Source organism: Trachurus japonicus, chromosome 1, assembly GCF_045865225.1.
Source record: "Trachurus japonicus isolate A0001 chromosome 1, Traja_1.0".
Classification (NCBI taxonomy): Eukaryota; Metazoa; Chordata; class Actinopteri; order Carangiformes; family Carangidae; genus Trachurus; species Trachurus japonicus.
Genome location: NC_140907.1, coordinates 30,575,010 through 30,601,812, shown reverse-complemented (window position 1 = coordinate 30,601,812; position 26,803 = coordinate 30,575,010). Strand labels below are relative to the sequence as shown.

Genomic DNA, 26,803 nt, shown 5'->3' with positions numbered 1-26,803 from the left:
ACGACTTTGTAGCGTTCCAGGCAACCCACTCGTGTTTTTCCGACCTGTTTTACCTGTGAAAGTCACTATAACGGCCACTCGTAACTTCCGACCCGTGAACTCGTACCAGATCGAACTGGTACCACTTCACAGGTCGGAAAAACACGAGTTACGAGTTGCCTTGAACGCACCATAACAGTCCTCGTCCCTACGTCGCCACATTCACGCGCATCCCTTGGCTGCACACCCAGCCCTGCATGCCGTTCTCTCTCCTCATTGGATAAAAATTGTAGGATACGAGAAAAGTTTTCTCCTCGGCTCAGAGCAGAGCAGAGGGACTGACAGACCCGTGTTTCGGTCCAAACACTCTATATAAGTGATTGCTGTCGGAAGATATAACTATTTAAGACTTATATTAACACAAATATATCGCTTACTTCTGCTTTAAGTTTTCTCTAACCTGATTTTAATGCTAATTTTAGCTATGTAGCAATAGCACAAGTATCTGAACATTTTAAAATGCTAAACCCATATTCAATGTAGGCTATTATTATGGAAAAGCAAAAATTTTTATTTTGTTTCAACAGACTGATCAATAAGTCAACTAGTGTAAAAATGGCAAATTATGATTTTGTGTAGGCCTATTGATCTAGGCTACTTGGATTGGGTTTAGGGACTTCCTACATTTTCCAAGTTTAGTCTCGCCAACACATAATCCCCTACAAAACTATGACATATTATTTTACAGTTCAGCTTCTGTATGGATGAGGCTCATTAGAAATTAAACATTCATTTTGTTCTGTTTGGACTGTAGTGCCAGTGGCCGTTAAGCCGCCTCCTCACTGTAGATTCATTAGTTTACCAGACAGATATTAGATTGGTATCGATTACGTCGGCATGAAAATGAATAAATGGATTTTGCAAAATGTGGAACTATTCCATCCATCATCCATCATCCATCCATTAACTATACAGATTATCCATGTCCGGTGTCAGAAAGCTGGCCGGTGAGTAGACAAACCCAGACAGATGGAAATATTTCTTGTAGATATAAATTCAAGACAAAATACACACAAGAGCTTAATTTGAGACCTTTCCAGAACACCAGCTTTATTGTGACAGTTCACACAGACAGCCCCTCTGTAACAAGCACAAAACCTTCTTCACTCCTGACCGGTTTTCCTGACCGTTAACTCTCGTCTTCCGAGGTCCGACTGGACGCCAGAGCCACAGAGACACATACAGTCTGTAAACACCGCAGAGCTCGGTCTTCTGTGTACATACGAGTGTCTGTGGTTAAATCTCAGTAGTCTTTCCTCATTTCCTCACATTTAACTCTTCCTCCGCTCCGTCCGTTAAAGGAATCTAAAAAAAAATCTCATTGAAACTGAACTGAACCTGCGTCGTCACTGTCGGAAACACACACTGTCTATAAAGCTCCTATGCTGTTCTTATGAAAGTGTTATGTGCCTCCTTTTGTATCAACAGTCTTCTTCTGTAAATTATTTACACAAATGGCCATCTAACCTACTTGGTTGCACACCTGTCTGATCTTTCATAAACCAGTATAAGTCATCAATAATAATAATAATAATAATAATTAATAAAACAAGCTTCACATCAAGAGCAAAAAAAGAAAAAAGGAAAAAAAAAGTTAAAACCAAAAAGAGCAGTCGAACTCAAAAAAATTATCAGATAGGTCACTTCTCTGCCCAGACTGGCACAGCATGGCCCGAAAAAAAGAAAAAAAGAAAACAAAAACAAGGCCATCATTGAATACGAGTGGGGCCACTGCTCTGGTTGTTTTAACAGACTGATCCAAAAACCTGTTTATCCATTAAGAAGAAGGTCCACACACACGTCGTCGCCATCTGGGCTGAATTCACAGAGAGTCAACCTCAACCACTAAAGCTAAATTACAGCAGCGGTCCATATGAACGGACTGGGGAGGGAGGGAGCATCGCCTCCCCAACAGAAACAATAATACTGAAACATAACATTTCAATATGCAGTTAAGTCGATATATTGAAATGCACAACCCCTCGTTCGTCCGTGTATATTTCAATATATAAATCAAACATATAAGAAAAGGGTAACATATACTGTACTGCGTCGTGTTGGTGGTGGTGGTGGTGACGTTGTGGTTGTGTATTAACTGATGGGACGTCGCTGATCCCAGAACAGTGGGGACAGAGAAACAACATGTTAATAAGACCGTTGCCTAGATTTTTAATACATACTGATGATGATTATTAGCCTTTTACCTGAGTACGGGCTAGTTTATCTCCAAACGAACGGCGGGGGGGAAAAAAAGCAAAAAGTTGTGTTCAAATCTTGTGTTGTCTCACATTCACATTCACACACACACACACACTTGTACTCACAACACACACACACACAAGAAGGTACGACTAATAGTCTCGCAGAAGTACCGTTTTAAATAGCCGATATAAACACACCCGAAAGAGGCAAGTCTTTCTTTAAAATGATAATTATAATTATCTTTGGAGAGAAAGAGAGAGAGAGAGAGGGAATTGTAAATAAACATTAGAGCTCCTGTCCATGTCTCCGTCCGTCCACGCGGCAGGAACTCGTCTCCTCCTGAAACCTTTCACAGTTTCTGGGCGGAGTGTTTTTTTTTTAGGAAATGGGAGAGGGTCCGACAAAAGTTAGTGTGTTTTTTTTTTGTTTTTTCTTCTTCTTTTTTGCATAGCCAGACTGTGGTCACACCTCCTTTCTGGGAGGGCGACCTTTTTTTTTTTTTTTGAAACCCTTGAAACCACAAGCGTTTCAAAATGATAGCTGTCAATGTGGGTGGGTGGGTGGGTGGGCAGGCGGGCGGGTGAGTGGGTGGGTGGGGGAGCCTTGGTCCATGTGCACCCCCCTCCCCCCTCCTCCTCCTCTCTGTACCAGCTGGCCTGGGGGATGTTCAGCGGGTCCCTCCCGTAGATTTCCCGGCTTCCTGCTCACAAGGTGGACTCTTTCTGGCGCTCGCGTCCGTTTGACGTCTTCTTCACTTTGGAAATTCCCTCCAGCGCTCCGGACTCAGTCACTCTGGACACAGGGAGGAACAGGAAATACTGTTACTGCTTGTTTTTACTTTTATCAGTCTGTGTCTCCGTGTGTCGACCCTAACCTCAGATAAATGTCCATAAAGCCACTTACTGTATAACAGCAATATATCTAACTGGGATTGATCACTTCAAAAAAACAGAATAGAAAAATCTAAAAATGGGCAGAGATTTTAATGCATGTTAATGGTACTTCCTCAATTATGCCGAACTTAAAGGCATTTTGGCAAATTGGCCCATTGCCATAATATATATATAGTCATAGCAGGTTACCTTTAATTGTCGGTGCAAGCTGTTTTTAGAGCGGAGCAGAGCCGCGAGCTGCTCAGAGCTACGCTACGGAGGCGAATGGGATTTCTTGGTTTCCCTCATCAAACTCATCAAATACACAATCCAACAACTCCAAAACGCTCTGGTGGACCTCTAAAACAACTCTATCTGGTAATGTTCCATTATTATCTCATAGCGTGGTGAATGTGCAGGTCACAACTTGTCCACCAGAGCGTTTTGGAGTTAAAAATAGCTTGCAGCGACAATTAAAGGTAACAAACCTACTCCTAAAACTACAGAGATTAAGGCAATGGGCCAATTTGCCAATATGTTGAACTATCCCTTTAAAGCCTTAAAAAAAAGTCAAAGGGTGATGAAGCTGTAAATGAGTTTATTTCTGCTGTATAGTTGAGCATTTTCACTAAGGTGACTGAATAAGAGCCAACCTCTAGTGGTTATTTGAGGAACTCACTACTGTACTTGAAAACTACCACAGGAAAGCTACTAAATGGAAGTCGTTGTGGGTTGATAAAAGTGCGTGTGCTGCTTACACTTCATCCATCTCGACGTCCTCCTCGTCCTGGGGGAGCTGCAGGTAGGGGTTGTTGGACGCAGGTCTGAACTTGTAGCCCGTCATCACAAAGAAGATCAGAGTGGACACCTCCACCAGGAACTGAGGACGCAGGAGAGAGAGAGAGAGAAAGAGAGAGGACGGTGCTCAGTGACAGAGGGAGGACAGATTATTCATCTGAAAGCTCCAATAAGAGATGAATACTGCAGCTGTAGCTCAACAACAACAACAACAACTGTCAACAACATCCAACTACTTTTAAAACATGAATCTTCAACCTTGTTTTGTCCCTGGTTCATGCACTGTTGCTGTTTTTTTGTCTTTTTTGTTTCGTTTTTTTTGTTGTTGCAGGTTTCTGTTTTCTTTATTTGCTATTAAATCTGTCATTGTTGTCAGGGATGGTGTTAGTGGATGGAATTGCTTTTATTTTTTCTTACTTTCTGTAAAAAACCAAGAAAAGGAAACATAATCATACAACAACAATACATCTCTGTTAAGCGATTGGTTTCCCAATGTGAAAGAAATACAAGAGTGTAGCCTTAGTCTGCAATGTGTTCTCTTTCCAGTAATGCTAAGATCTTATCAAACCCTTTTAAAAGCAATAAAAATGCTCTGTGTTTGCATACACATAAAAACATCTCAGCACAATCATGCTCAGTCACTGCTGAGTCAGAGTGAGCTATAGGACGTCTTTGACCTTTTTTTACAAAACAAGTGCTCAACAAATTAGTGAAGTCAGACTGTTGTTGTACTTTGTTGTCGCTTGTTGTCGTCTTACCTCATAGCACCACTGCCACTGGAAAGGCGTCGTGACCTTGAGCAGGATGGCTATGATCCTCGTGAAGTAGATATAACACACAATCTAAACAGAAAAGAAAAGAAAAGAAGATTTCATTAATTAATGTGGATTATTTTTTAATCATTTAGCATCTTGTTAACGGTTTGTAAAACTTTAGTACAATGACGTGTATTATCAGAGCGGTCACACAGTGTGCGGTTGTTTGTGAAGTCTTTGTTCTGGCTCTGCAGCAGTGACTCTGCTGAATGAGAAGCATGGGGGGGTGGAGGGGGTGTGTGTCCGTGCCAAACACCGTGACTCAGTATAACTGGTGATAAACACATTTAAGCATCATTCATCACCAAAAAAACTTCAGTATTAAACATTGAGTTTCAGTCTGAGGGGATCAAACTGCCAACCCCTCGGTCTGGTCGGCCAAGTTTAAATTCACTGGTGATCCGGTGACGGTCCGATCTCTGACAGAGGGCGGGGCGGGAAAACTGCTGAACTCATTCTTACCATCACGTAATAATGCCGGAAGAGCTTCAGCTTCTCCAAATTCATGGCAGCTGAAAGACAAATGGACCAAATATTAAAGATAAAAAAACATCAACATAAAAAAAGTTTTATGGCTCCAACAGATCAGGATTCTCACCTTTGCCATCGGTGCTTGAAGCTTCTTGTAGGTGACGGATAGACCTGTAAACACAATTAACTGGTGTTTGAAAAACAACTGTAACAATTAATTAATTGATTACTGTCAGAAAATGATTGTTCTGATAATAGAATAATCATTCAAATAGTTTTTAGACTCAAAATGCCAAATACTTCAGTTTGATTTCCTCAGCTGTGAAGACTTTTCTGCCTCTGTCTTTTCATATCACAACAAACTTACTACTAACTCTACGTATAGGGATAAGGTTGGACTGACACTTATTAAACTTCTTATGAAAATATACAATTGATCATTTGTTGCAGTCATACTGTGAACATTTATGTTATCTATCAATTGTTAAAGGGATAGTTCAACATTTTGGCAAATTGGCCCATTCCATAATCCCTATAGTCATAGCAGTAGGTTCGTACCTTTCATTGTTGGTGCAAGCTATTTTTAGAACGGCGGAGCAGAGCCGCGAGCTGCTCAGAGCTACGCTACGTAGGCTCATGGGGTTTCTTGGTTTCCCTCATCAAACTCATCAAATACACAATCCAACAACTCCAAAACGCTCTGGTGGACAAGTTGTGACCTGCACATAGTCCTAAAACTATAGGGATTATGGCAATAGGCCACTTTGCCAAAATGTTGAACTATCCCTTTAAATAAACTTGCATGCATGGTCAATGTAACATTTTTCATTTATCATGAACAAATGTTGGAATTTATACCTGAACATTTTCAGTACAAACTTAAAGTAGTGAAACAGAAATGGATGTGTTTGACTTATTTCAACATGCAACTACAAAACAAGAACAGGAACTAACAATATTCAGTGAAGAAGCTGAGGTCAGACTGTGAAGAGGACAGAGGTGAACGTGTCTCCGCTCATGTCACATATAAATGAATGAGAAGTCTGGCTGCACATGAACCAAAATCACCATCATATACATATACAAAACATATTCTCCAGATGTAAAGGGATATGTTTGTTTGGTACAAGCTAAAATCACATCAGCATCATTTTTATGTTTCTTGCTCTGTGAAAAACCTTCAATCTGCCAAAATAATCAATTTTCAATCAATTTTTGCATGTTGCTCAGCTGTAATAGTTAGTAAAAATGTCTGCCTGCGCCATCGACTTGGCCTGTAACTGGCTGTCGGTGCCTCTCACATCATCACGGCTGCAACCTCGCATTATTTATTGTCTCCTGGCAATCAACCACTTACTGCTGCCAATAAGCTCTATCGATTCTTTCCTGCAAAATGCATCGAAAATGGGCTTTCTGGTCCCAGACACAACCCAAAGTGCTCCGTTAGACAGACCACACACACACACACACACACTGACCAGACAACAGGGAAGAGGATGGCTCCGCAGCAGATGAGGTCGACCAGGAAGAGGATCTCCTTCCACAGGTAGTATTCACTGGATCCCTCCTCTGTGGACTCGATGATGATGTAGGCGACGTTAGCCAGCACCTGGAGGAGGGAGACGCAGGTCACCAACAGAAAACCACTGACTGTGAAAACTATCACGCATCTGAAACACACACACACACACACACACCTGCAGGGGGATGACGATCATGAAGATCTTCTTCTCCTTGTCAGACAGGATGTATTTGACGAAAGCCCAGCCGGTGCCGATCAGGGCCAGAGTGATGAACAGCAGAGCGCCTTTCAGCCTGGAGAGCGCACACACACACACACACACACACACACACTCAGGTCAAACATGTATTCAAGTAGATGTGAGGTTAGGGCTACTTCCCTCTCAACATTGTTAGCTGATCTTACAATCCTGGAAAGGGCTACTATGTCCGAAATGTGGCTGAGGGAGCTGGGAAACGTATTACACTTGGAGAAAACCAGGTGCATTATGACTGCTAAGAGGAAATCTTTTTTTTTAAATCTGGCAACCTTTTCTTGATTTAATGTCTAGAAGCTGACAAAGTGCTAATCTGTCGCTGTGCCATTACCTATGTCCGTAACACTTTATAATAAGTACAAACTATTAAGCATTAGTTAAGCATTAAATACTGAATTCATCATTTATAACACATGACTACTCATTAGTATGTAGTTTATAAACAAAGTTTAAAATGTTTTACTCATAGGGTTAAGTACTAACTGTATTTATAAACTACATATTAATGATATTCATACTTTATAAATGAAGAATTCAGTGTTTATTAATGCTTAACTAATGCTTAAAAGTGTGTACTTATTATAAAGTGTTACCCCTATGTCTTATGTCCTGTTTGTCACATGTCAAAACCCTGTACTGTTCTGTGTAGCACCACCAACTGTTGTGAATATGTATCTATTCCTTTGTTATAAAAACAATAAAAATACATACACACACAAACAAAAAAACTCATACAAGGAGAGTTCATCATCTCCTGGAGGAAGCTGCACTTACAGGTGAGTGATGTAATACATGACGGCCCAGCCTTCAATGGTGTGGCCCTCTATGTTGATGAAGTGGTAGTTGATCTGAGGGACACGAGGAGAGAGGTTTCACTCAGAGGGGATAATTGAGAGAAACAACAAAAGCCAAACCACAAACATTTACATGAGGATGTGATGATGTTGAACTTACACTGTGGAAAACCAAGGAGGTGGACTTGGTGAAGGCCAGAGCAGCCATCAGCCAGTGGATCTTAAACACGCTGTACCTGCAGACACATACAGGGAAACACAATTAAACTGTGCCTGTTACAGAAAAGCAGAGTGTATTACAGTGTTTACCACCTCATTATGGGCTAAAATTATCATAATAAACCCAAAAACATGTTTTCAGTCTCATATGTAACAACAGATCTCTAACACCATAATTTGTGCCATCATTGTTTGGTTACTGATTCACTCAGTCCTTACTTTAAACATCACACACACCTCTTATGTGTGTGTGTGTGTGTGTGTGTGTGTGTGTGTGTGTGTGTTCACTGGTCAGTCACAACATGTAATCAAGTCACCACAAATAGAGAGTAATTCTGTGTGAAACACTGAACCATTATAACAGCAATCTGCCGAGCAGTGTGTCTGCTATTAGAGGTGATGGAGATAACACTGAGCCCTCAACACTCCCACAGTCCTCAGTCTGACCATTATGAACCATGAGCCTGGTGCATACAGTGCATTTCAACACATAGAGATGTTCTCTATAACATTCATTTTTAGTGTGATCATTTGCAGTTTATTTTACTGGGTCACTGCTGCTCTAAACAAGAGTGAAGACTTCACAGCAGCTATTTGTTTGCTAATTGAACCAATGTGTTGTTAAGAGACTGGAAGATGATGCAAATGTCACCAAACACACTGTAGCAGCACCAGTGACGCAAACAGCCGACACAGTACGGCCTTGTCCACACGAAAACAGAGCTTCATCCAAAACGATCTTTTTGTTTGTTTTGAATTTTTTTTTTCCATAAACACGGCGTTGTTTCAAGAAATATCTGTGTACACACGGATCCACTGAAAACGACTCAAAACGCTGTAGTAGATACACCAGAGGCCTGTGTAGCGCTGCCACACATAAACACCAAAAACAGAGAAGACGACGGAAAGTTCCCCCGCTGTGTTCAAACTAAACATTATAAGTTGATTAAATATTAACTGGGAGTCGTGTCAGTGCGAATATGATGATCGATGATGAGCTAACGGGCGTGATGAAGCCGCAGTGTCTGAGGGAACGAGAGTAGTCGGCTGTTGTTGTTGTTACGTTGCATCCATAGACTGGATCGTCCAGCGTTGTCGCTCAGGTTACAGGTGAGAGCAGCGGGAGGTATGACATCATTGTTTCTCAAAAAGATCAGTTTTGGGCGTCCAGATAAAAATGCTGGGGTGGCATTTTCAGATTTTACCACTCACCCCCTCAAAACACTGTTTCCGTCGAGACGAAACGATAAAATACTTATGCAGATTCATTAAATCTGTATTCGTGTGGACGGACTCTATAGCTGTGCTGAACTGTAGGTGAAAGGCAGCGTTAAAACAGAAAAGTGTCTCCATACAGTTTGTCAGGCATCATCTGAACTGTCCCGCTCTCCTTTTGTGTTGCATCTGCTTCATACTGTAACAGAAGCCACTTGTTCCACCTGATCAGCCAATCAGAGGAGCAGTAGAGAGAGAGAGATCTGTGGAGCATTTGTTTTTGTTCTGACTTTCAATTTCCTCGTTCATCCAGTCAGATGTGTGGTTGCTCTTTGCATTTAGCTCAAAGGCCAAGAAGCTTGTGGTAAACGAGTAGGTCCTGTTTTCATGATGCTGCTGTGAGAAGTTCACAGGATGACTCGGCATGAGGAAGCTGTGAAATTCCCTTATACGGAGCAGTCGCATGCGTTGTTGTTGTTGTTGTCGTGTTGTGTCGGTACCTACCTGTGCTTCATGAGCGTGTACACCCAGATCAGAGCGGCGAAGAAGAAAACTCCCGCCATGAAGATGTAAAGACGAGACAGAGGGATTTCTGCTGCAGACAGGAAACCACCTGGGTTCTTCTCTGTCACTTCCACCTGCACACACACACACACACACACACACACTTGAGTTTGACAAATATACACACACCTGAGCACTAGGCCTGTCACATTTTCGAAAAATTAGGTTCAATCGAATAACGAATGACCCGTAATTAGCTCGGATAAATTAGAATACCCCCCCTCACGCCGCCACATTGCGGTGTTTTATTTTGAAAACTGTTTTAGATTTGAAAATTGACCGGATTCTCTGGTTGTTTCATGTTTCACTTCCTGAAATGTTGAACCAGCTTACAAGACAAAGGAAAAGAAAAGAGAATAACAGTGTGAGGGTCTTTTTCTAGGAGGGTAAATACGTCTAATAAAGAAAAGAATCTCTGGGCATTTTTGTTTGTCATGTAATACAAGGATTTTTTTGTATATTTTGAGTTCATTCTTCTATCCGTTGATGTGGGGCTTTCACCTTGAGGTATTTGCACCTATGAATAAAATGTTTTCCAAGCGTGATTAGCCGAAAGGAAACTGGCTCCGCTTCTCGGCACTGCAGCCTGCATTTCGAGCAGGTCATTACCACTCGAATATGAACTTTTCACCCCACGTTCGAACCTACCTACCTAGCAGTATCCAAGGGTTGTTTCAACTGAGAGAAAGTAAGCACAACTTGAGAGGAATCTATATATTGAAAAAACCACCAGTAAGGACAAACATAAATCGTCACTGTGTCACAACAAAAGGAGTTAATCTGTGGAATAACTGCAGCAATGAGCTGAAAACGTGTAGCAATTTAGCTAAATTAAAGAGATTACTCAGAAACAAAATACTGAGTTCCTCTGAGATGGACTAGTGTTTTTGTTCTTTTGTTCTTTATTTTATGGACTGTACAAATTATCTGGAATATATATTTTACTATGACTGTTTTTCATAACTTTTTTTTTACATTAGTATTATATGAATAGCAGAATATTTGAATATCGAATAAAAAGTGACAGCCCCACTGAGCGCGCGCACACACACACACACACACACACACACACACACACACATGATGAGCGCAAACAGACTGGACTTACAGTGAAGGAGTAGGGCAGCTTGACCGCAGGCACCCTGTTCTTACAGTAGTGGAACTTGAGGCTGTACATCCCCTGGGCCAGTAAACCCACCACCATGCGGAACTGAGGGAGGAGGTAGAGACCGTTAAACAAAGCAAATATTTCTGCACATTATATATTTATATAAATATTCAAGAAAGGTGAACTCACACTGAAGTTGTAGGAGTCGTTAATCTTCCCCAGAGCTAAAGTCATTTTCTTGGTCTTCTCCAGCTGAAAGGAGGAGGAGATAAGAAGCTGATTTCATGATCGACGCACACGGACAATAATGTGACACAGAAACACAGAAACACGTCTTACATTGAATTTATTGTCCTCCTCTGTTTTAGCTTCTACTGGAGCTTTTGGTTCTTGTTTATCTTGAGTCTTCGGCTCTGGTTCTTTCTTATCTGGAGCCTCGTTCTTCGCTTCTGGCTTCTCTTCCACTGACGCTGGTTTTGCTGGATCTGGTTTTGCCGGATCTGGGTTAGCGTCTTCAGGAGCATCCCTGGTTTTCCTCTGCGCTACTGAACACACATCAATGGCAGTTAAAAATTAAGTCTGTTGTTCTGGTGATTAAATGTGTTGACAAAATAGTAACAGTAAAACCCTGAATGGCTTTGTAAGATGTGTGAAGCGTCAACAACACACACAGACCTTTTGCTTCTTCGGCCTTTGGCTTCGCTATCAAGACGTTGTCTCCGCCGTTGATCGCTTTCATGGTGACGCTACGAAAACAAACCCCAAACGCAGCATGCAGTCAACTTTCACATGAAGTTGTGGTGGTAAACTTTTAATACATAAACACACACACACACCTGAGGTTGTTGATATCAATCAGGAAAAGAATGAGAGGCTCATTATTGGTCGAGTCTTTGAGGCTGAGCGGGCACGCTTCTGTCTCCTCCGCCTGCAGACAAGAAATAAAATACAACTCAGGGTCACGTTTCAACACCAGTGCACATCAACACTTCCTCTATGAGGCAGCATTGATTATCTGATCAATTATCTGATTGACTGATTATCTGATGGCAATGGCAACTTTATTTATACAGCACATTTCAGACCCAGAGTCGTTCAAAAATGCTGCATATAAAATATCAACATATAGTATCAAGACGTGGTCGTCCCCATGTTCCCCGCTCATCCAAAAAAGGCAGGAAACAAAGCAGTAGCATTAAAGAGATTAACATTTTGGCAAATTGGCCCATTGCCATAACCCCTATAGTTTTAGGAGTAGGTTTGATACCTTTAATTGTCGGTGCAAGCTATTTTTAGAACAGTGGAGCAGAGCCGCGAGCTGCTCAGAGCTACGCTACGGAGGCTCATGGGATTTCTTGGTTTCCCTCATCAAACTCATCAAATACACAATCCAACAACTCCAAAACGCTCTGGTGGACAAGTTGTGACCTGCACATTCACCACGCTATGAGATAATAACGGATTATTTGATTAACGGTGTATTTGATGAGTTTGATGAGGGAGACCAAAAAATCCCATCAGCCTCCATAGCGTAGCTCTGAGCAGCTCTCGGCTCTGCTCTACTGTTCTAAAAATAGCTTGAACTATCCATTTAATATGTTGTTTTAGGGTTGGGGTTAGGGTTTTCTCTGTATTATCTTCCGTTGTGTGTGTTTGGAGATGTTAAAACAACATATTAATGCTACTGCTATGTTTCCTGCCTTTTTTTGGGGTAAGTGGGGAACATAGATACGCTCCCATCAAGACAAAAAAAGTACAGTCACACAAGAAAAGAAAGTAAAATATAAATGTATAAAACAAGTTAAAAAATAAGCACATGTGACAAAGTTTTCCTCCAAAGCATACTGTAGCAGCATGACAACTACAGTAGTTGATTATGAATGAATCCAGCAGAGATATTTATGAATGGATGGACTCACTGTGTAGGTCAAGACTCCTGTCACACGTGACCTGGAGAGGCTGAATCCAACCTGAAGAGAAACGTCATAAATTCAGTCAATAGGTCCATAACCAACATCCACACTACATATATCATAAACATGAGAGCTCCAGGTGTTAGAAATCGACCAATGCTGGCCAAGGAGAGGTCAGAATCAAAACACTACAGGTGAATCAATTCATCCCACAAGCTTAGAGGGGAATTAATTATTGGTTTTATTACAGGTTATTCTGCTGGTGATGCACTTGGCTGCATTAAATTGAAAAGATATTTTGTCTATTCTAAAGTAAATGGACAGTAATTGGGAAAATGTATATGAATGGAGCACCACCCTTAGTTATAACCTCAGTAATAAATCAATAAAACTGTATTTGTAGAGCACTTCTAATACAAAGAAGCAGCTCAAAGTGCTTGTACATGATAACAATAATAAACAGAAAGGACATTTACACACATGGACAAACACACACTCGCATTAACACACAAAAATTAAACCACTGAGGAAGTAATAAAGTGATACGGCTTATTTAAAGGGCACTTGACTGACAGTGTCAACAGCATCATCATTATCAACTTTGTAAATACAGAATTTATGGCAGAGCTGTTAACTACTAAGCAAACAGTGGTGTAAAGGCATCTCAGTTTACACTTCCATCTGCGACTGGTTTTTTGTTTCTTGACTGCAGGACATTTGCATCACGAATTTGCTTATATTTACTTGAACTCTTTCTCTTTCTCTTCCCTGCACCACTGTCTGTGACACAGTCCACCCCTATGCTGCTTAATATTTAGTGAAAACTAGGGTGATTTCATGCTTATCATGTGGAAATATGTTATTATTTAATTCAAAAATAAAAAGCAACACATAAGTAAGCTGCAGTGGGTTGCATTTAGATATTTTCAACTCAGGTAATTCATCCTTTGTTGTTGCAAACACCTGCACAGACAATTCAAGCAAAGGCCCGTGAACAACAAACACGTGTTTACCGGGAAAAGGGTGTAGTTGACTGGCTGTTCACTGTGGAAGCGCAGAGAGGTCAGGTTCACATCCAGAGTCCCGTTGGCATAAAAACCAAAATTGTTGAGGTCGACTTCAAAACGAGTTTCATTCTGTGAGGGCAGAAGAGGAGGGAAAAAAAGGGAAGAGGTTGAGCAGCTGTAGCAACGTCTTCACTTCACAAATAGCCTCCTAACATCCTCAATATGACTTCACCTCAAAGCAAGCCTTACTTTACACTGTCACAACAGGACGCCCCTGTGTGGACCACCGTCTGTCACTAAAGATAATTAACCACCAGGGACCCCTCCAGAGAAATACCTTTGGGGACCCTTGTGCCAGATATATACACAGAAATTGCCATAAAATCATCAAACATCAATTTTTTTTAATTTTCTTTTTACATAAACCTCATTAGCCGCTTCAGCTCTGCTCAAAACTATCAAAAGTTTAATCATTTTCAAAAGGTCAAACAGTAACAACAACATTGATTTCATTTTATTGTATAACATTTTGTACACTTTGCACTTTTTTGCATACATTTCTGAAACCACTTCAGCTCTGTTCAAAACTGCCAAAAGTTTAACTGTTGTTATTAATGGAAGAACAAACAAACAAACACAAAAGTTGGGACATTGCTAGTGATTAGAGTCTTTGATATGTCAAAAAGCAATAACAACATTGATTCCATTGTATTAGTATTTTGTATGTGGTGTCAGATCCTAAAACTCAAACCCCACTTGTTTAACATCACCTTTTCCCTCTGTTTTAATTGCACTGTCTAATTTTAACCAGTTTTTAATCTGATGTACGTCTTGTGCTTAACTTTGCACTTTTTTATGTATTGTAAGGTGCCCTTGAGTGACAGAAAGACGTCTATGAAATAATTATTAATAAAAACTATAGAATCAGCCCACATCAATCTTTCTTGCTGCTTTTTGGCATACATCTCTTAAGCCACTTCAGCTCTGCTCAAAACTACCAAATGTTCAATCATTTACAGGATTTCAACCCTTTAAATGCCAGCTTGAATGCGTGATGCCACTCGTTTTTATTCAACAACAGCTTGCCACTCTGCGTTAGCTCCAAAGCTAAGTAGCAGCACCGGTGCTAACTGGCTTTGGGAGCTGAGATAGTCGCCTTACCTCCAGTGTGAGCTTGTGTATCCTCGCTGTGCACACGGACAGCAGCATTAGTAGTAAGTACGCAGCCAAAACAACACATCCTCTCGGTGCCGGAGGTGCCATCACCGGGCGGTAGCAGCGGCTAACAACCCCTGCTGCTGCTAACGGTAACTAACGCGCTAACGTTAGCTAGCGACAATCCTACTACCAGATGGATGAAGAGCGAGCTGGATACGAGTCTTCACAGTCTACGAGGCGAGCTAATTTTATTTCTTTTAGTTCATTTGTTGTCAAATGTTGTCAAATCATAACCGCCGATGTTACGTTTTCCGATTATTTTGTGCTTTCATCGCGCAAGGTAACAGTCAGCAGCAGCTAGCTTAGTGGTAAAAGACTTCGCTTCCTGGTCTGGACTCCTGAACAAAACATTGAACAAGGTGAGGACGAATACGTCACACGCTGCGACCTCACGTCCGTTGCCAGTGACGGAATGCAACAGGCGATATCGCGCAGCAGAAGCTTGTAAAATAGATGATAATTATGTTAAACAAAATAAATTACGAAAGCGAGAAGTTAATCACAGAAGCTCTACACATAAAAAGTTAGTGAATGTGTGTGTTATCTGTTGGTTAAACAACGGAGTTTTTAACTTCTGTCATGTTGGCTAAACCTTGAATTACTTGACCTAGATTTTGGTCATGTGGTTTGTGCGGCTTCCGACTGCCACCGTTCATGTGACTCTCTGGACTCTCCACGTCGTATGAAATCTGCCAGCAGAGTGAGCAGCAGACATCAAACTCCCTGGACACGTGGAACTTAAGTTGTTGTTTATTAATGTATGGTTTTGTATATGACGACGGGAGAAAGATATTGACAAAAACTTTAGAGACTTTTATATATTATATTGCACCTGTTCTGGATGAGGCATCATATTTGTAAAGCAGTGTAGCCTAATAAATCTAGGCTATCAGTTATTACTATAGTAAAAGCAGAGACGTGTCAATAAAATCAATTGTTTTGGTGTCTGATTGTGGCAAAGTCTTCCTCAGCCCAGAATAAACCGCTGTTTTGGGGCCTATAATTGACCTCACTGATAATACAATATATATTAAGGTGTTATTTTTTCTCAAGCAGAAAACATCAAGTCGCTATTGTATGTCTCAGAATAAGATTCTCTGTGTTATTTTCAATTTATTTCAAGTGATAAAATCATTACATATTTGTGACTAACAAGAAAACATCTAGCTAATCCCTGAGTTAACTGAACTGAGCAGATGTGTGTTGTGAATTAGCCTACATTACTTCTTTCAAATGTAACATATTCTCACTTTAAAAGGGTATTTTTGTAAGAAATACACTTGATATAAAAATTTTACATCCCTTTGCTTAATTTTAGATTTGTTTTATGTGATTATTTTCTGCACATCTGTCTCATTGCACACAGGAACAATAGCATTATGGAAGAGATAACTAAAACCCATCAGGTGCAGAAGCTCACACATGAACCAATATTAATACTGTAATTCACCAGGGAATCAAATCGATATGGCCCTATAGCGCCACCTACTGGCACCATATGGACATGAGTCATGACAAAACACTTGTTGATACTTTTGTACTGTGAACATGATGGAGCTGTTTAAATACCAGAATCAACACTTTTACATCTCCTAATTAATAACTCCTGCGTTTGAAGAAGATTATTTGTATCATGTGTGCCTTTATCAGCTCAGCATATTCACACTTCTGCACAGCACTGGATTTTTAATTATAACTTTGTATACAGTCCTTGTAGTGAACTCTGTAAGCACAAAGAAAACAATGAATATTCAGCAGTGTAGTGTTAAAAAAAGAAGTAGGCTATAGGCCACACTGCTCGTTTTGTTGTTGTTTTTTAAAGGAAGTTCAGCACTATCTTCATCTTCAGACTTTTGCTCTATAAAAAGTGTCTAAAAACAGCTTCAACCATCAACAGATCAAGTTAAGTTGATGGTTATGTTCAACGATCCAGTGGTGCTACCGCCGGTGACATTCAGGACGATGACCACAGCTCCATCCAGAGCAGATATTGAGGCTGGTGCAGCAGGAGGTGCTGAAGCAGAGGAGGAGGAGGAGGAGGAGGAGGAGGTGGCAGCTGTTTTCCCCCCTGCAGCTGAAAAGATACAGAGACAGAGAATCAGTACAGACACATGTAAACAAAGCATGTCAATAATCTGTTGTTGTTTTTTTTACTTTGATTCATTGTGTCCACTTCACCTGTGTATTTGTTCTTTAATATCTCTGCAGCATTATTCATGCCCATCTTCTTCAGGATCGCAATGGAGACGCTCACGGCCGACTCTTCACCGTACCTCTCTGTCATCCTGCTCACAGTGTTGGGGCGGGATGCGTCCTCCAGGTAGGACGGGGGAATTGGTTTGCAGCCGTCCAAGATGTTCTTGGAGAGGAACCACTTAAACTTTTCAAAATGATCCTTTCCCAGGTCGTCCAGAGTCTCCAGGAGCAGCTCTGAGGCCTTCATGTCTGCTCACTGCACAGGCAGAGGATGAGAAGTTGTCATTGTCAGGACTGGACTTCAGTGTTGAGGCAACAAGTAGCCTATACAAACAATCCACTTCCTTAACTTGTTGATGAAGTGAGATTAGAAGAATTTCTTATAGGCCTATTGAAAGACCTTGTTTTGACATTTTACTATCACCGGAGAATACTTGCACATAGGCTAATCAATTTGTGAAGCTGAAACACACATTTTTGCCAAATATTAAACTTGTCTTAAAGTCACTATTAATCAATCAGCACAACTTAAAAAAAAAAAAAAAAATGGGTCAAGGTTTATGCTAAAGGAGGATATTCCACTACCTGGCAACCAGTAAATGATAGCATAAATAACACAATTAATTACAATAAAGAACCAATTAACCAGAAATCCTTTATAGCATTAACGGATTCACAACTGGTTATCAGGCCCAGACAACAAACTAACATAAACAAACTGGAGTAAAGGCCCGTGAACGTCTCATCATGACAGTTAAAAGACTTATAATTAGTTTATAGCTGTGAGGATCTAATATGAATGGACTCGTCGGGCACACAGATGTGTTTGACAGTGAGTTCAGATGTGTAGCCTTCATGTCACTGTGATAACACACCATCAGCAAAAAAGAAAAGAAAAAGAAAACCCCAGCTGTGTCAGTCTGTGCTCACCTCTGCAGTGACTCTGTGGCAGCAGCAGCAGCAGCAGCAGCAGCAGAACCAGAACCAGAACCAGAACCAGAGCGCAGAGCTCCGTACACACTCACCGTGTCACCGACACCGAGCCACAGGTGATGTAAAGAAAATGGCGCAAACACATTAACAAACAGGCTGCTGGGTGGTTTCGTTTTGTTTCGTTTCCAACAGGAAGATTACGTAAAGGGCACAGCAGCTGAGTTCAAAACAAAACCACCGCGCAGAAACTGGTTCGACAGATTGAGTTCATTAGTTGTTTTTTTTAATGTTTTATTACTATAATTAGCCTAGGCCTACAGATTTTAATAGCAACCAGGACTTTAAATCAAATGTTTCATCGTGATACCATATGAGACCTGTATCAATTCCACTGGCAACGAGTGTGTTAATTGTTGTTGTTAATATCACAGTCCGTCACGATATGATCTCATTTCGACTGAATTCAGCAGGGATCAGTGATCCATATCATCTGCTGATGCAACACCTTCATTATTAAATCACAAAAATCAACAAAATTATAATTTATTCATAGGCCTATTTCTGAGCTCTAGACCATTTAAGTTAAAAAATAATGATGTCTGTTGAAAACACTACACAGATAATGTAGCCTAACACAAATTAACAAACAGGCTGCTGGGTGGTTTCTCGAGATCCCGAGAAACTTTTGCTACTTCACAGACTGTCTGCCTGTGATCAAAGCAGATGAATAAATAACAGAGTTATGGACATTATGTGTTCACAGTTCATACGCCATACCGTTTATTGTGACAGTAGCTGCTGTCTGATGTGAGACGGAGCTCAGCTCTGGTGAGTCCGGTTGCTGCAGCAGCAGGAGGCGGGGCATCGGGGGCACACACACACACACACACACACACACACACACACACACACACACACACACACACACACACATCTGTCTGTGATGTAGCGCAAATTGATATATTTCTCACTTTGACTCAGTGTTTCTCCAACCTTGGGGTCGGGACCCCACGTGGGGTCGCCTGGAATTCAAATGGGGTCGCCTGAAATGTCTAGTAATTGATAAAAACAAAATTACTGATAAAAAATATTTTGTTAACTAATTATGATTCTAAATTATGATTAAAAACACCACACACAATCTTACGAGCCAAAAAAGGTTGGGAACCACTGTGTAGACAGACACACACACAGAGCTGTCTCTACCTGCGGTTGTGGTATGATAGCACGTTGTGTGTCATGCAGCGTTGCATCAGCAAAAGTGTTGCCAATGGCCAGCGTCAACTACAGGCTCACCTAACATCTGGCCGAGTGAGCTCCATCTCACATCAGACCGCAGCTACTGTCACAATAAACGATATCGCGTATTAACTGTAAACATAACGGCTCTATAAGAGTTAGAGTGAGAAATGTCCAGATCTGTTATTTATTAACCCACTATGATCACAGACAGACGGTCTGTGATGTAGCAAAAGTTTCTCAGGATCTCGAGAAAAGTTTTGTGAGATCTTGAGAAACTTCATCCCTTTTTCTTTTTTTTTTCACCCATCTTCTCCCAATTCTCCCCAAAGTATTAAGGGTACAATGAATACAGCAGTACAGTAGCTAACCTATTGAAAAAAAATCAAATAAGTAAAGGCCACACTGCTTGTCTTGTTGTTCTTTATTAAAGAAAGTTCAGCACCATCCTCATCAGACTTGGATTTGCTTTGTGAGATGTAAAAACAGCTTCAACCAACAACAGATCAAGGTTTGTGGTGGATGGTTATGTTCAACGCTCCAGTGGTGCTACCGGTGATATTCGGGGCGATGACCACACCTCCATCCACAGCAGATATTGAGGCTGGTGCAGCAGAAGGTGCTGAAGCAGAGGAGGAGGTGGAGGTGGCAGCTGTTTTCCCTCCTGCAGCTGAAAACATACAGAGACAGAGAATCAGTACAGACACATAAACAAAGCATGTAAATAATCTTTTTTTTTTAAAACTTTGATTCATCGCCCACTGCACCTGCGTATTTGTTCTTCAACATGTCTGCAGCGTTATTCATGTTCATCTTCTGCAGGATCGCAATGGAGACGCTCACGGCCAACTCTTCACCGTAGCTGTCTGTCATCTTTCTCGCAGTGTCACGGCGTTTTGCGTCCTCCAGGTGGGCCTGGGGAATTGGTTTGCAGCCGTCCAAGATGTTATCGGAGAGGTACCACTTAAACGTTTCAAAATCATCCTTTCGCAGGTCGTCCAGAGTCTCCAGGAGCAGCTCTGAGGCCTTCATGTCTGCTCACTGCACAGGCAGAGGATGGGAAGTTGTCATTGTCAACAAGTATACAAACAATACACTTCTTTGACTTGAGATGAGAAGACCTTAATATATTGACAGACCTTGACATTTTGCTATCACAGGAGAATACTTGCACATATTTGTGAAGCTGAAACACACATTTTTGCTAAAATATTAAATGTGTTGTCTGAAAGTCACTATAGGCTCTATGCACAGCTCTACCACTTCTTGAACTTAAAGGGATAGTAGCATTTTTTAAAAGTGGGGTTGTATGATCTACAAATAGCCCCTAAGTACTTTAATTGCAGTAGAAGACTCTCTGCACTCCTCCCGTTAGCAACGACAGCCCATAGCCCTGCCCAGAGATTTACAACTTATACCCCTTTCCCACTGGTCAAAAAACCCGTTTAAACCCGCTAACAATCGGCTTTTGGTGGCAGTGGGAAAGGCGCACTGAGCCGTCAAACGGCTCGGCAAGCGACGCGGGTTAAAATCGCCTTTAATCGGCTCGGCTCCGAACGGCTTGCAGTGGGAACGCCAGACCCGCGTCAACCCGCTAATTTACGTGATGACGCTGAGCGTTACGTGACGCTACGTCATCGCGCCGGTCGCGTCTCTTATCACGTACCAAAACAAAGCTCTGCTCCGCTCTGCTCTCATCCGAGACTGGGATCAAAACATCAGAGAACACTGACCAAAAACGATTGAAAAAAAAGTAACGACAGTGTGTTTAACTGTCGTGTTGTGTCGCGGACGTCCGTCACATGGCCGCGGCAGACGGACACTCCACGGCGGGTGGCTGTGGCATGACTGTGTGTGTCTCTTGCACCGCGGATGAGAGCGGGGCGACTGGTTTATGCTCTGTCTGATCCCTCAGCGGGGGGTCAGACTCGGCTCATTTTGGTCAACGGGAAAGGGGCCAAATGCCGATTGTTAGCGGGTCGACCCGTGTTTAAAAAACCTGCGTCGACCCGCTAATTTTAGTGGGAAAACGGCTATACAGTGTTGTGAACAGACCCAAAGAAACAGCCTATTTTCACGGCCTAAAAGAGGTTTTACCTGAAAAAAAATACACGCAGTTCCATTGTTCGCTATAATGTAATTTTTTCCAGCCCTTCAAAGTGCAGGAAAAACACAGTTTGGACCCAACTAACTCATGTATCCCTCCACCCAGGGTTAGCGCCCGCCGATCAGCAGTTGGTTAGGTCCAAATAAAAACTGCGTTTTTCCTGCACTTTGAGGGGCTGGAAAAAATTATATTATAGCAAACAATGGAATTGTGTATTTTTTTTCCAGGTAAAACCTCTTTTAGGCCGTGAAAATAGGCCGTTTCTTTGGGTCCGTTCACACACTGTATGTTGTAAATCTCTGGGCAGGGCTATGGGCTGGCGTTGCTAACGGGAGGAGTGCAGAGAGTCTTCTACTGCAATTAAAGTACTTAGGGGTTATTTGTAGATCATACAATCCCACTTTTTAAAAAATGCTACTATCCCTTTAAACTAGCTCCTTCATTTCCTGTCTTACATTATTGGACAAACTGATTAATCCAGGTGTGTCTGACCATTCATCTGTTTGTCCAATAATGTAAGACAGGAAATGAAGGAGCTAGTTTTTTTCCCCATCAAACTTTAGTATCATATTTGAAACATTATACAAACATGACATCATACTGACATGAAACAATAGTAAAGTACAGAGAATGCGTAACACACATAAAAGGTAACACATATAGCAGCGGCAGCGCTTGACAAAAATAAGTAAATTAAGAAAAATAGAATAAAAATACATTGTATCCCGGTGCGTAAGAATAATTATGAACAATAAAGAGCCAGAAAATAAATATATGCAAAAAAAATTGATATAAAAAAAAACAGTAGAGATTTTATCTAGTAATATGGACCATAATCTTTTCCATAAGACTGGATGTCTTCAAAGTTTTCTTGTTTTTACATATTTTACAGACAGAGTCATAAAAAGATTTAAAGGGATAGTTCAACATTTTGGCAAATTGGCCCATTGCCATAATCGCTATAGTCATAGCAGTAGGTTCGTTACCTTTAATTGTTGGTGTAAGCTATTTTTAGAACGGAGGAGCAGAGCAGCGAGCTGCTCAGGGCTATGCTATGGAGGCTAAGGGAATTTCTTGGTTTTCCTCATCAAACTCAACAAATACACAACCTAACAACTCCAAAAGGCTGTCGTGGACAAGTTGTGAGCTGCACAATCACCACGCTATGAGATAACAACGGAACGTTATGAGACGGAGCTGTTTTAGAGGTAAATTCATGCAAAACCGCTGATGCGCGTTGCGTTCAGGGACAGTTTTTCAGCAAGCAGACTCTGTATTTACCCTGTATTTACCCCGAAAACGGCTCCGTTTCGTAATGTTCCATTATTATCTCATAGCGTGGTGAATGTGCAGGTCACAACTTGTCCACGAAAGCGTTTTGGAGTTTTGGGATTTTGTATTTGATGAGTTTGATGAGGGAAACCAAGAAATTCCATTAGCCTCCATAGAGTAGCTCTGAGCAGCTCGCCGCTCCGCTCCTCCGTTCTAAAAATAGCTTACACCGACAAATAAAGGTAACGAACCTACTGCTATGACTATAGCGATTATGGCAATGGGCCAATTTGCCAAAATGTTGAACTATCCCTTTAAGTTCCACATAAAATAAAGTTTCATTTGGCATAACCTGGAGAAATCTGGCTTTGTGTATGTGGAATTTACCCAACAGACACAGCAATTTTATTAGCCTACGTTATTAACGTATGAAGGAGCTATAGTTTAAGTTCAGGAAGTAGTGGAGCTGTGCATCAAGCCTATAACACAATTAATCACAATAAATAACCAATTTACTAACATAAATTTACATAAATCCTTTAACGGATTCACAACTGGTTATCAGGCCCAGACAACAAACTAACGCATGAACAAGCTGGAGTAAAGGCCCGTGAACGTCTCATCATGAGAGTTAACAGACTTATAATTAGTTTATAGCTGTGAGGATCTAATATGAATGGACTCGTCGGACACACAGATGTGTTTGACAGTGAGCTCAGATGTGTAGCCTTAATGTCACCGTGATAACACACCATCAGCAAAAAAGAAAAGAAAAAGAAAACCCCAGCTGGGTCAGTCTGTGCTCACCTCTGCAGTAACTCCGTGGCAGCAGCAGCAGCAGCAGCAGCAGCGGGACCAGAACCAGAACCAGAACCAGAGCGCAGAGCTCCCTATACAGTCTCGGTGTCACCGACACCGAGCAACAGGTAATGTAAAGAAAATGGCGCAAACACACACACAACAGGCTGCTGGGTAGTTTCGTTTTGTCTCGTTTCCAGCTCATGAACAGGAAGATTACGTAACACTGAGGCGCAGCAGCTGAGTTCAAAACCATCGCGAAGAAACTGGTTCCAGGATCAGCTCCGAGGCCTTCATGTCTGCTCGCTGCACATTGTCATTTTCAAAACTAGTGTTAAAGCAACTATAGGTAGGCTACAAATAATAAACTTATGTGACTTGTTGATGGAGTGGGATGAGAAGAATTTCTCATCCGTATTTGTGTATTTAAAGGGATTTATGTAACGTAAAGCTGCAACTTACAATTATTGTTGTTATAGAATAGCCTAATGTGCTGATTGACTTGTTATCTTTTTGACTCATGAACGCTATGGATTTCCCTTAGGAGATTAATAAAGTAACTCTTATCTTATCTCATCATCTACTGTATATAATGTCCAAAATGCCTATATGTCCCACAGCCCAGGGTGACATATTTAAAGACCTTGTTTTGACATTTTACTCCATGCCCAAGACAGTTAAGGCAATGCTGGAAAATAATGGTAGCCACACAAAAAATGACACTTTGGGCACAATTTGGACATTTCACTCAGGGGTGTACTCACTTTTGTTGCCAGCGGTTCAGACATTAATGGCTGTGTGTCAAGTTACTTTGACAGGACAGCAAATTTACACTGTTATACAAGCTGTACACTGACTACTTTACATTGTATCAAAGTGTCAGTGTTGTCCCATGAAAATATATAATAGAATATTTACAAAAATGTCAGGGTGTACTCAGTTTTGTGAGATACTGTATATGAACCAATATTAATGATTCACCAGGGAATCAAATCGATATGGCCCTATAGCGCCACCTGCTGGCACCATATGGACATGAGCCATGACAAACACTTGTTGATACTGTTGTACTGTGAACATGATGGAGCTGTTTAAATACCAGAATCAACACTTTTTCATCTCACTCAGCATTTAATTATTAACTCCTGGATTTAAAGAAGATTATTTGTATCATTTGTGCCTTTATCAGCTCAGCGTAGGCCTATTCACACTTTGTTAACATTCTGCACCAAGTAATTTAGTAATTTACTTGCCACTTTGTTATGACAAAGTAGCAACAGAAATCCTTTATAGCATCCCAGCAAACACGGACGGACCCGGACCAAGGGGGCAGTTGTCGGTCTGAGAAGTGAAGCTCACTTCCGCGTTCAAAAAACTGCAATCCCCTCGGATTCCTCTGGGGGCTGGTGTCAGAAGGGAGCATTCCCCATAGACCCCCATGTTAAAATCGCAGACTTTACATCCTCAGTAAACATGTTAAAAGCCTGGTGTCAGAACGTTTTTTCGTCTCAATCGATAGTTTCTACCCCCGCACACACTCTGAGGGGGGTGAATTTTTTTTTAACTCTACCGTTTTACTGTTATAAGGTTAAAATTCTGGCCAATTAGGGCATGGAAACGTTGAGTGACAGGTCCGAGCAGCTCCGTGGACAGCTGCTTCGAGGCCAGTGGGCGGGTTCTCGGCCGGCCAATCCAACATGGCGCTGTTCAGGCCGCCATATTTGAGTCACAAAAACGACTCCCCAAAACCAATGGGTGACGTCACGGACGCTACGTCCATTCTTTTTACAGTCTATGACCCGGACCTGTTCGAGAGAGCCCGATTGGGTCGTTATCACGTCAAATCACAACTAGTCCGACCAGGCCCAGAATATGACCCTATCACAACCAATTACTTGGGCACGGATCGACTAAGTCCGAGAGTGGAGTCGTGATCGAGTCATATAATGACCACACAATCACGCTTTATTAACATAAACAAACATGACATTATACAAGCGGAAACAACAGTGAAGTACAGGGAGTGCGTAATAAAAAAAATCACACGAAAAGAGCACACGACCAAGTCTTCTTGGTGAAAATCTTTACAGTCTATGGTGAAAATACAAGTGATGGGCGTGATCTGACCTACGACCGACCCAGCACGTGATGCAATTCTACAACACAACAACAGCACAAAAACGCGCCCTTAACTTTCATTGGCGTAAGAGGCTCACGTGACCTCCACTGAACATGCAACATCAAAATACAAGCATAGACACAAATATATGATAACACAGATACTAATAGTTATGTCCCACGATCCAGCAGTGCAACCGCTGACATTCGGGGCGTTGACCACACCTCCATGTGCAGCAGATATTGAGGCTGGTGCAGCAGGAGGTGCTGAAGCAGAGGAGGAGGAGGAGGAGGTGGCAGCTGTTTTCCCCCCTGCAGCTGAAAAGATACAGAGACAGAGAATCAGTACAGACACATGTAAACAAAGCATGTTAACAATTTGTTTTGTTTTTTTACTTTGATTCATTGTCCACTTCACCTGCGTATTTGTTCTTCAACATGTCTGCAGCGTTATTCATGTTCATCTTCTTCAGGATCGCAATGGAGACGCTCACGGCCGACTCTTCACCGTACCTCTCTGTCATCCTGCTCACAGTGTTGGGGCGGGATGCGTCCTCCAGATGAGCTTTGGGAATTGGTTTGCAGCCGTCCAAGATTTCCATGGAGAGGAACCACTTAAACTTTTCAAAATGATCCTTTCCCAGGTCGTCCAGAGTCTCCAGGAGCAGCTCTGAGGCCTTCATGTCTGCTCACTGCACAGGCAGAGGATGAGAAGTTGTCATTGTCAGGACTGGACTTCAGTGTTGAGGCAACAAGTAGCCTATACAAACGTACACTTATTTGACTTGCTGATGAAGCGAGATGGGAAGACCTTAAAGCAGAAGTAAGCGATCCAGTCGTTTTGGCTAACTTCCTGTCAGCCGATGGAGTTAGCAGTCCCCGCCCTCGTCCCTACGTCACCACATTCACGTGCATCCCTTGGCTGCACACACAGAGAGGACCGCCCTTTTATGCCGTTCTCTCTCCTCATTGGATAAAGGTTATAGGATACAAGGAAAGTTTTCTCCTCGGCTTACAGCAGAGCAGAGTGACTGACAGACCCGTGTTTCAGACCAAACACTCTATATAAGTGATTGCTGTCGGAAGATAGAACTATTTAAGACTAATATTCCGCTTACTTCTGCTTT

General features: G+C 41.7%; 4 protein-coding genes across 5 annotated transcripts; all 4 read right to left on the bottom strand.

The window, feature by feature from the left end:
* Positions 1-1,063: 1,063 nt before the first annotated feature.
* On the bottom strand, positions 1,064-15,357 carry gpr108 (G protein-coupled receptor 108). Of its 2 annotated transcripts, none has more exons than XM_085784880.1 (18): positions 14,957-15,357; positions 13,802-13,924; positions 12,795-12,845; positions 11,712-11,803; positions 11,551-11,621; positions 11,215-11,420; positions 11,065-11,127; positions 10,876-10,977; positions 9,708-9,841; positions 7,930-8,005; positions 7,750-7,823; positions 6,895-7,012; positions 6,676-6,806; positions 5,325-5,368; positions 5,189-5,238; positions 4,670-4,753; positions 3,872-3,993; positions 1,064-3,033 (listed from the first exon to the last, which is right to left on the bottom strand). In XM_085784880.1, the coding sequence occupies exons 1-18, from the start codon at positions 15,056-15,058 to the stop codon at positions 2,946-2,948; spliced, it is 1,731 nt and encodes a 576-aa protein (XP_085641006.1). In that variant the 5' UTR covers positions 15,059-15,357; the 3' UTR covers positions 1,064-2,945. The 2 variants fall into 2 exon arrangements, with proteins under 2 accessions (XP_085641006.1, XP_085641014.1); XM_085784888.1 differs by having other exon boundaries at positions 11,215-11,417.
* A 1,123-nt stretch (positions 15,358-16,480) lies between these two features.
* LOC146992227 (uncharacterized) lies at positions 16,481-18,291 on the bottom strand. Its single transcript, XM_085792402.1, has 3 exons — positions 18,140-18,291; positions 17,192-17,465; positions 16,481-17,087 (listed from the first exon to the last, which is right to left on the bottom strand). Exons 2-3 carry the CDS (start codon positions 17,454-17,456, stop codon positions 16,912-16,914), a joined length of 441 nt encoding a protein of 146 aa, XP_085648528.1. The 5' UTR covers positions 17,457-17,465; positions 18,140-18,291; the 3' UTR covers positions 16,481-16,911.
* A 1,518-nt stretch (positions 18,292-19,809) lies between these two features.
* Positions 19,810-23,732, bottom strand: LOC146992226 (pyrin-like). The gene is made up of 3 exons (XM_085784866.1): positions 23,568-23,732; positions 20,149-20,422; positions 19,810-20,045 (listed from the first exon to the last, which is right to left on the bottom strand). The coding sequence occupies exons 2-3, from the start codon at positions 20,411-20,413 to the stop codon at positions 19,888-19,890; spliced, it is 423 nt and encodes a 140-aa protein (XP_085640992.1). The 5' UTR covers positions 20,414-20,422; positions 23,568-23,732; the 3' UTR covers positions 19,810-19,887.
* Positions 23,733-25,685: 1,953 nt separating this feature from the next.
* On the bottom strand, positions 25,686-26,364 carry LOC146992225 (NACHT, LRR and PYD domains-containing protein 10-like). Its single transcript, XM_085790298.1, has 3 exons — positions 26,095-26,364; positions 25,842-25,994; positions 25,686-25,714 (listed from the first exon to the last, which is right to left on the bottom strand). The coding sequence occupies exons 1-3, from the start codon at positions 26,357-26,359 to the stop codon at positions 25,686-25,688; spliced, it is 447 nt and encodes a 148-aa protein (XP_085646424.1). The 5' UTR covers positions 26,360-26,364.
* Positions 26,365-26,803: the final 439 nt, after the last annotated feature.

What these genes read in the sequence shown, in the direction of transcription:
- LOC146992225 (XM_085790298.1), bottom strand. Translation starts at nt 26,359, where the DNA reads ATGAAGGCCTCAGAGCTGCTCCTGGAGACTCTGGACGACCTGGGAAAG. An exon ending in GTTGAAGAACAAATACGCAG is followed by an intron (nt 25,995 to 26,094) that starts GTGAAGTGGACA and finishes GTATCTTTTCAG; the next exon opens with CTGCAGGGGGGAAAACAGCT. An exon ending in ATCGTGGGACATAACTATTA is followed by an intron (nt 25,715 to 25,841) that starts GTATCTGTGTTA and finishes GTTGTGTTGTAG; the next exon opens with AATTGCATCACGTGCTGGGT.
- gpr108 (XM_085784880.1), bottom strand. Translation starts at nt 15,058, where the DNA reads ATGGCACCTCCGGCACCGAGAGGATGTGTTGTTTTGGCTGCGTACTTA. An exon ending in ACGACTCCTACAACTTCAGT is followed by an intron (nt 10,978 to 11,064) that starts GTGAGTTCACCT and finishes CTCCTCCCTCAG; the next exon opens with TTCCGCATGGTGGTGGGTTT. An exon ending in TACACGCTCATGAAGCACAG is followed by an intron (nt 8,006 to 9,707) that starts GTAGGTACCGAC and finishes ATGTGTCTGCAG; the next exon opens with GTACAGCGTGTTTAAGATCC.
- LOC146992227 (XM_085792402.1), bottom strand. Translation starts at nt 17,456, where the DNA reads ATGAAGGCCTCAGAGCTGCTCCTGGAGACTCTGGACGACCTGGGAAAG. An exon ending in ATTAAAGAACAAATACACAG is followed by an intron (nt 17,088 to 17,191) that starts GTGAAGTGGACA and finishes GTATCTTTTCAG; the next exon opens with CTGCAGGGGGGAAAACAGCT.
- LOC146992226 (XM_085784866.1), bottom strand. Translation starts at nt 20,413, where the DNA reads ATGAAGGCCTCAGAGCTGCTCCTGGAGACTCTGGACGACCTGCGAAAG. An exon ending in GTTGAAGAACAAATACGCAG is followed by an intron (nt 20,046 to 20,148) that starts GTGCAGTGGGCG and finishes TTTCAGCTGCAG; the next exon opens with GAGGGAAAACAGCTGCCACC.